The 9,162-nt window shown below is 49.4% G+C and overlaps 2 protein-coding genes across 2 annotated transcripts; both read left to right on the top strand.

Annotated features, from left to right (window-relative positions):
- The first annotated feature begins 6,595 nt into the window (after nt 1–6,595).
- On the top strand, nt 6,596–7,770 carry LOC123493544 (uncharacterized). Its single transcript, XM_045227244.1, has one exon. It carries the CDS (start codon nt 6,724–6,726, stop codon nt 7,426–7,428), a length of 705 nt encoding a protein of 234 aa, XP_045083179.1. The 5' UTR covers nt 6,596–6,723; the 3' UTR covers nt 7,429–7,770.
- Nucleotides 7,771–7,978: 208 nt separating this feature from the next.
- On the top strand, nt 7,979–8,842 carry LOC109784548 (uncharacterized). The gene has a single exon (XM_020343150.4). The coding sequence runs from the start codon at nt 8,102–8,104 to the stop codon at nt 8,678–8,680; it is 579 nt and encodes a 192-aa protein (XP_020198739.1). The 5' UTR covers nt 7,979–8,101; the 3' UTR covers nt 8,681–8,842.
- Nucleotides 8,843–9,162: the final 320 nt, after the last annotated feature.

Raw genomic sequence — 9,162 nt, 5'->3', positions numbered from 1 at the left:
GCCCTCTCGAGCTCCTCTCAATGCAGGCTTACGGGCCTAATGTCACACTATGCTGTCTGTTGGCCTATTGGGCCTTCTGCGGGCCTGAATCCTAGCCCAGGTTGGGTTTCTAGTCGTATTCAGGCCGTGGTGGCCCAATAGGTGGCAGTTTTTTAAATTTTTTGCATTATTTATTTTCTTTTATTTTTTGCTTTATTTTTTAAGTCTTTTTGCTTTTAGGTCAGCAAAATTATAAACTGTCTGTTAGTGCCATTAGTTTTAGAAAACATATAAACTTTCTATTAGTGCCATTAGTTCTTTATGAAAATTCTTTTTGCTGTATTTAGTTTTGTTATTTTCTTTTTTGCTATATTTATTTTGTTTTATTTCTACTTACAACAAAAACTTATTTATTTTATTTTATTTTGTTTCTAATTACTTATTTATTTTACTTTATGATAATTCTTTCTGCTATTAAAGTTTCTATCAAAAAAGTTCTTTATGAAAATTCTTTTTGCTTTTAATGATTAAAAATAAAAAAGAGGCGCAATGCGCGTTGATTTGCTTCAAGCCTTTCGTAATAGTGTAGACTGCACTGCACATAGCTCGATGCAGTCTACCTTATTCCTCAAGGCTTGAAGCTAAGCAACGTGAGCATTGCGCCTCTTCTTCATCGTCTCTGCACTCAGGGCTTATAAACCGCTCCTAGTGCCTCTCAGCTAGCGAGGTGGGACTAAAAAACTGCTTAGCTAGTAAGAAACTCTAGTACCGGTTCGTGCCACGAACAGGTACTAAAGGTGCTCGTGGGGCCACAGCCTCATTAGTACCGGTTTGTGGCACCAACAGGGACCAAAGGGTGGAATTGGTCCTGGTTCGTGCCACCAACCGGGACCAATGGCCTTGCACAGCGGCGTGGTGGTGAGTTTAGTCCCACCTCGCTAGCTAAGAGAGAGCCGCACCTATTTATAAGGTGCGGTGCGCCTGAGCTGTCGAGCTCCTCTCTAAAGCAGGCTTACGGGCCTAACCTCTCTGCACTCAGGGCTTATAAAGCATTTCAAATGAACTCTGAAAAGGTTGAAAGTTGGCATGGTATCATCATTTCATCCACATAACATGTGCAAGAAAGTTGAGAGGGTTACGGCAAAAACTAGATGCATTTCTTGTACAAAACGGACAATGGTATCATACTCGTCTATTACAAAGTTGGCATGCTATCATCATAATAGTTGCGGGAGAAAGTCTTCACTTTTTCTTCGCTTGTGTCATTTTCTTATTGCGCCGTAACCATGGATAATCTTCATCGTTTATCAGGATGCTTGGGTCAGCCTTGACTTTGAAGGGAGGAATTTCATGAAACTTTTCATAATCTTCAGACATGTCTGTCTTGCCCTCCACTCCCACAATGTCCCTTTTTCCTAAAAGAACTATGTGCCGCTTTGGCTCATCATATGATGTATTCGCTTTCTTATCTTTTCTTTTCCTCGGTCTGGTAGACATGTCCTTCACATAGATAACCTGTGCCACATCATTGGCTAGGACGAACGGTTCGTCAGTGTACCCAAGATTGTTCAGATCCACTGTTGTCATTCCTTACTGTGGGTCTACCTGTACCCCGCCTCCTGACAGATTGACCCATTTGCACTTAAACAAAGGGACCTTAAAATCATGTCCGTAGTCAAGTTCCCATATGTCCATTATGTAACCATAATATGTGTCCTTTCCCCTCTCGGTTGCTGCATCAAAGCGGACACCGCTGTTTTGGTTGGTGCTCTTTTGATCTTGGGCGATCGTGTAAAATGCATTCCATTTATCTCGTATCCTTTGTAAGTCAATACAGTCGAAGATGGTCCCCTGGACAACGAGTACAACTCATCACAAACAGTGGTGTCACCTCTAAGACGTGTTTCCAACCAACTGCTGAAAGTCCTGATGTGTTCACATGTAATCCAGTCGTCACACTGCTCCGGGTGTTTGGAGCGCAGACTGTTCTTGTGTTCATCGACATACGGGGTCACCAAGGTAGAGTTCTGTAGAACTATGTAGTGTGCTTCAGACCAAGAATATCCGTCCCTGCATATTATTGAGTTCCCCCCTCCAAGCGTGCCTTTTCCAGTCAGTCTCCCCTCATACCGCGATTTAGGGAGACCTATCTTCTCAAGGCCAGGAATGAAGTCAACACAAAACCCAATGACATCCTCTATTTGATGGCCAATGGAGATGCTTCCTTCTGGCCTAGCGTGGTTACGGACATATTTCTTTAGGACTCCCATGAACCTCTCAAAGGGGAACATATTGTGTAGAAATACGGGCCCCAGAATGACAATCTCGTCGACTAGATGAACTAGGACGTGCGTTATGATATCGAAGAAGGATGGTGGGAACACCAGCTCGAAACTGACAAGACATTGCGCCACATCACTCCTTAGCCTTGGTATGATTTCTGGATCGATCACCTTCTGAGAGATTGCATTGAGGAATGCACATAGCTTCACAATGGCTAATCGGACGTTTTCCGGTAGAAGCCCCCTCAATGCAACCGGAAGCAGTTGCGTCATAATCACGTGGCAGTCATGAGACTTTAGGTTCTGGAACTTTTTCTCTACCATATTTATTATTCCCTTTATATTCGACGAGAAGCCAGTCGGGACCTTCATACTGAGCAGGCATTCAAAGAAGATTTCTTTCTCTTGTTTCGTAAGAGCGTAGCTGGCAGGACCTTCATACTGCTTCGGAGGCATGCCGTCTTTTTCGTGCAAACGTTGCAGGTCCTCCCGTGCCTCAGGTGTATCTTTTGTCTTCCCATACACGCCCAAGAAGCCTAGCAGGTTCACGCAAAGGTTCTTCGTCACGTGCATCACGTCGATTGAAGAGCGGACCTCTAGCTCTTTCTAGTAGGGTAGGTCCCAAAATATAGATTTCTTCTTCCACATGGGTGCGTGTCCCTCAACGTCATTCGGAACAGCTAGTCCGCCGGGACCCTTTCCAAAGATTACGTGTAAATCATTGACCATAGCAAGTACGTGATCACCGGTACGCATGGCGGGCTTCTTTCGGTGATCTGCCTCGCCTTTGAAATGCTTGCCTTTCTTTCGACATTGATGGTTGGTCGGAAGAAATCGACGATGGCCCAGGTACACATTCTTCCTGCTTTTGTCCAGGTATATACTTTCAGTGTCATCTAAACAGTGCGTGCATGCGTGGTATCCCTTGTTTGTCTGTCCTGAAAGGTTACTGAGAGCGGGCCAATCGTTGATGGTTACAAACAGCAATGCGTGCAGGTTAAATTCCTCTTGTTTGTGCTCATCCCACATACGTACACCGTTTCCATTCCACAACTGTAAAAGTTCTTCAACTAATGGCCTTAGGTACACATCAATGTCGTTGCCGGGTTGCTTAGGGCCTTGGATGAGAACTGGCATCATAATGAACTTCCACTTCATGCACATCCAAGGAGGAAGGTTATACATACATAGAGTCACGGGCCAGGTGCTGTGATTGCTGCTCTGCTCCCCGAAAGGATTAATGCCATCCACGCTTAAACCAAACCATACGTTCCTTGGGTCAGCTGCAAACTCAGCCCAGTACTTTCTCTCGATTTTTCTCCACTGCGACCCGTCAGCGGGTGCTCTCAACTTCCCGTCTTTCTTACGGTCCTCACTGTGCCATCGCATCAACTTGGCATGCTCTTCGTTTCTGAACAGACGTTTCAACCGTGGTATTATAGGAGCATACCACATCACCTTCGCAGGAACCCTCTTCCTGGGGGGCTCGCCGTCAACATCACCAGGGTCATCTCGTCTGATCTTATACCGCAATGCACCGCATACCGGGCATGCGTTCAGATCCTTGTACGCACCGCGGTAGAGGATGCAGTCATTAGGGCATGCATGTATCTTCTGCACCTCCAATCCTAGAGGGCATACGACCTTCTTTGTTGTGTATGTACTGTCGGGCAATTCGTTATCCTTTGGAAGCTTCTTCTTCAATATTTTCAATAGCTTCTCAAATCCTTTGTCAGGCACAGCATTCTCTGCCTTCCACTGCAGCAATTCCAGTATGGTACCGAGCTTTGTGTTGCCATCTTCGCAATTGGGGTACAACCCTTTTTTGTGATCCTCTAACATGCAATCGAACTTCAGCTTCTCCTTTTGACTTTCGCATTGCGTCCTTGCATCGACAATGACCCGGCGGAGATCATCATCATCGGGCACTGGTTCCTCTTCATCTTCAGCAGCTTCCCCCCTTGCAGCATCATTGGGCACATCGTCTGGTTCCTCTTGATCTTCAGCAGCTTCCCCCGTTGCAGCATCACCGTATTCAGGGGGCACATAGTTGTCATCGTCCTCTTCTTCTTCGCCGTCTTCCATCATAACCCCCATTTCTCCGTGCCTCGTCCAAACATTATAGTGTGGCATGAAACCCTTGTAAAGCAGGTGGGCATGAAGGATTTTCCGGTCAGAGTAAGACTTCGTATTCCCACATGTAGGGCATGGACAACACATAAAACCATTCTGCTTGTTTGCCTCAGCCACTTCGAGAAAATCATGCACGTCCTTAATGTACTCGGAGGTGTGTCTGTCACCGTACATCCATTGCCGGTTCATCTGCGTGCATTATATATAATTAAGTGTGTCGACAACAATTACAGAACATCATGAATAGATAATTAAGTGACCAAATTAATATAAGTTCATCATCACATTAGAACCAAAGTACATACATAGTTCTCATCTAACAACATATATATAGCTCTCCAGAGCATCTAATTAATTAAACCATACATTGAAACTATGTAAAACATTTCAATGCGAAAACAAATGCGATCATAATCGCAACCAAGGTAACAATTGATCCAACGGCATAATGATACCAAGCCTCGGTATGAATGGCATATTTTCTAATCTTTCTAATCTTCAAGCGCATTGCATCCATCTTGATCTTGTGATCATCGACGACATCCGCAACATGCAACTCCAATATCATCTTCTCCTCCTCAATTTTTTTATTTTTTCCTTCAAGTAATTGTTTTCTTCTTCAACTAAATTTAACCTCTCGACAATAGGGTCGGTTAGAATTTCCGGTTCAACCACCTCCTAGATAAATAAAATCTATGTCACGTTGGCCGGTATATTTGTCATAAACAATAAATGAATCAAATAGTTATAAAAAGATAATATATACCACATCCGAATCATAGACAGGACGAGGGCCGACGGGGGCGGATACCAAAACCATCGCACTATGTAATAAGAAGGAATAAAATAGTAAGAAAATTAGACAAGTATCTATCTAAAGTAAGAATTTTTTTCTTTCAAAAAGAAGATAAGAACAAGAGGCTCACCACGGTGTTGCCGGCGACGAGATCGGCGCGGGCGGTCGACGGCGGTGAAGACGGGAATGGGACGTGACGGGCCGCTAAACCTAGACAAATCTCGAGGAAAATGGAGCTTTGAGGTCGAGCTTCGAGAGGACAAAGCTTAACTAGTGTGGCTCGGGCATTTCATCGAACACCTCATGTGCATAGGAGGTGAGCTAGAGCACCACAAAGCCCTCCCCTCGCCAGCCAGAGAAAAACAGAGCACTGGAGTGCTCTGCTCGCGGGCGAGGGGTATATATAGGCACCTCATTGGTCCCGGTTCGTGGCATGAACCGGTACTAAATCCGGGCCTTCTGTCCCGGTTCATGCCAAGAACCGGGACAAATGGTTGTGGGCCAGGAGCGAGGACCATTAGTCCCGGTTCGTGGCTCAAACCGGGACAAATGGTTCCATACGAACCGGGACCAATGCCCACGAGGCCCCGGCCGGCCCCCTGGGCTCACGAACCGGGACGAATGCCCCCATGGGTCCCGGTTCGTGACTGAACCGGGGCTAATGTGAAAACTGCCCTGTGACCTTTGCCCCGTTTTCTACTAGTGATTGGCCGCCCTGGTTGCAGCACCGCAGGGCGTGGGACCCGCCATCGCAATACCCCGGTGACTGTCGTGGCGCTCCGGCGGCGTTGGTTGAAGCACCTATCGGGCACGGTCGCAACAATGGGAGGAGGGAGGCTTGAATCGAGTGCGTTGGGGAGCGAAGATGTGTTGCCCGGAGAGGTGTGGGTGGCGGTAGTCTTCAGCGAGGTGTGGTGCGAGGTGAGGAATGGGAAGAAATCGGCAGGTGGTGGGCAGACAACAGGTGCGCACAGGTGAGCGCAACTGCCTCCCCGCAGCGGAGCGCGAGGGAGGTTTTGCTACGGGGTAGACGACTGCCATCTCCGGTGAGGTGTGGTGCGAGGGGGGGGGAGGAGGTGGAAGATGGGAGGTGAGTACACACCGCGTGAATGGATAAGAACGAGAAGGATAAGGGGCGGTAGGTGGGTGGACACGTGTGCATACTATGTGGTGCGTCCAATCTCGCCCGATCTCACGGCACCCACACGACCGGCGCGAGATTAGAATGGTGTGCCGTTCCAGAATGTTTCCCTTCTAACAAACGGTGAACCTTAACTCTATATTCTATTCTACTACCTACCGTATATATTGTACGTGTCAAGCATAAAAAACAATAAAAATAACATCAAATGCCAGTTTTTAACATATAAGATTTAACGGCAAAGACAATACATTGTTAAAACTTTCCATTTTACTTTTGGGGTTTTAATGGTGTTGTAATGTATTTCCTTGCTTGTAGAAGTGTAAATATATATTAGCTAGCCCTGTAGAATCGTTCATAGCAACTTGCCCTATGTATGAAGGTTACACACTATGCTTACAACCAGGATTATGTTATATAGAGAGGACTACCTTCATAATCCCATTACTGCAAACACGCCAACATTCTCAAACATGAGAATGGTTACCGCAGCTTCCATCATGTGCATTTGCCTCATCGTCCACGTTGTTCTCTTAGCAACCACGGCGGTCGCCAGGACCACCACGACCTTCCCCACGTCCGACGTCACCAACGCCACGGCGGCGGCCAACAGCAACACCGCAAACGGCGTCGAGTCCCCTGCAGCGACGGCAGCGCTCAACAGCTCGGATCAGTACATCTGCTACCTCTGCCGCCAGCGTAACACCCTGATGATGAAGTGGTGTCCCCTCTACAAGGACGACTGCCACCTCGCATGCCTGTCCTCCACGTCCCCTATCCGCCACCCCCAGCTGTACCCCGCCGCCGACGTCGAAGGTAGGAAGAGCACGCTGGGAACCGGCCCTGGCGGCTCGAACGTCGACGACTGCTACGTCATGAAGCTGTACCCGGATGGCAGGTGGGTCATAACCGTCGCGGTCAGCTGCAAGGCGGTGGCGGGCTGCTACCTCGTGTGCAGCCATGGAGACGCGGCGCTTGGGAGCAGAGCCGACGACACCACCCCGGCCTTGGCCAGGGGGTCGCCGTTGCCCGGCGCCTCCGAATTCCAGCGGTGCGGCGATCAGTTCCCGGCGCGCGCGGCAGGCAACGGCGTCTAAGGCTCTAAACCACGGCCATATGATTCGGTTTAGATGGTTTCTATCGGCTTAAGCGAGATTTAAGCATCCAGTTTCTCGCGGGGCAGACAAGAAAAATTCTTCCATCGCAGTTCTAATTAATCATGAGTCCGTGGTTTGTTTTCGATCGCCTCTCCTCGTTTTGTGGCAGAAAGCAACTCGGCGACTCGGTGATTTGTTTTTCCGGATATGGCTGTGGCACACACTGTTTAAGTTCAACAGCATCTATTGCCTTCTGAGCTAAGGTGAGTAGGTGACCATGCATGAATTCGGGCCGGTTTACTGCTTGGAGTTTTCTCACAGGTCTCCTGGTCGGTCGATTCAGATCCACCCGTTGTATTCCAGCCAATTTCGCCAAGCTGTAACCACAACACCATTTTCCCAAGATGAGAGTACTTGCTGATCCAAAATGCTTTAATCATCTGCTGTCTCTTACCGGGAGAAGCACATGCAGCCAAATTCATGGGCTGCTGGACACTTTTTCTTTCTCCTTTTCTTCTTTCCCACAGCAAGATTTGTCGAGCATACGTGCACATGCATCTGTATCTGTACGACTGTGTCCAGATAAAGCGAAGAACGAACTCCGGCTAGATCACATCACTCCCAGCAGCTGCAGCAACGCACGCACCATCTCTCGCTCTCGGTCTTGCACGCGATGCCTCTCTCGGCGGCTTCCATCCTCCGCGCCTCCTCCATCGCCGTCCTGCTGCTCGCGGCCACGGCCACGGGCGGCGACGGCAGCACGACGGGCGACTCGCCCGTGGCGCGGTCCATCGACGACACGGAGATGTACCTCTGCTACCTCTGCACCGGGCGCAACCCGATGCTGATCAGGTACTGCCCCATCTACTGGGACTGGTGCCACCTCCTGTGCTACGACCCCGACCTCACCGCCGGGCCCGCTGCGTCCCTGCGGCCGGCGGCAGCGGCAGCCACGGCCCCGCGCGAGACGTACGCCCAGCTCGGGTGCTACGTCATGAAGCTCTACCGGAACGGCACCTACGTCATCGTCAGCCGCCACGACTGCTCCAAAATGGCCAGTTGCCGCCTCTCCTGCGGCGGCGGCGACGTCGTAGTCGCCGACGAGAAAGCCTTGGGCGCGGCTCCGCTGCCGGTTACAGCGTCCGCGCCCCAGGGAATGCAGCTGCCGCCGTCGTCGCACGTCGCCGAGTTCCAGCGGTGCGGCGATCAGGCAACGGGCCTGCCTCTGAGCGCCGTCCCCGGCCGCGTCTAGCAGCTAGCGGCGCCGGTCGACTGTGGGAGGATGCGCGCGTGTCGGCGTGCAAACGTGCGTGCGCCCTTGCAAGCCAAATGTTGACAAGATATGATCGATCGGTTGTGTATAGAGTTGTTAAAATAAAAAAAATAAAAAAGGGCCCCTATCGTTTGAAAAAAAGTTTGCGTCGATTTGTGCAAGCCGTTGGATCATAAAGGAACGGCCGGATGTATTCTTCTTCCTTGAACTGCTTTCTTCTTCCCTCGACGAACAACACGATTTCTTCTAACACCGTCTTGCCCCCGCCTCCAGCGAGCCTCCTATCCTCACCTCTAGGGAGGTCACATCTGAACCCTCACAGGCGACGTTGAATCGCCTCTCGAGTTTGGGCGTTTTCCAATCCAAGAGGGAGTCAAAACGATATGGCCGCCACTCGCACATGTCAAAACCTCCGACTTGCCTTTGTCGGCAACACCCCTCCTCGTCACCGGCCCTCACTC

This window comes from Aegilops tauschii, chromosome 4, assembly GCF_002575655.3.
Source record: "Aegilops tauschii subsp. strangulata cultivar AL8/78 chromosome 4, Aet v6.0, whole genome shotgun sequence".
Classification (NCBI taxonomy): Eukaryota; Viridiplantae; Streptophyta; class Magnoliopsida; order Poales; family Poaceae; genus Aegilops; species Aegilops tauschii.
Note: the sequence above shows the minus strand (reverse complement) of the source record. Positions and strands in the feature narration are given on the sequence as shown.

Coding starts and splice junctions, on each gene's coding strand:
- LOC123493544 (XM_045227244.1), top strand. CDS start 6,724: ATGCTTACAACCAGGATTATGTTATATAGAGAGGACTACCTTCATAAT.
- LOC109784548 (XM_020343150.4), top strand. CDS start 8,102: ATGCCTCTCTCGGCGGCTTCCATCCTCCGCGCCTCCTCCATCGCCGTC.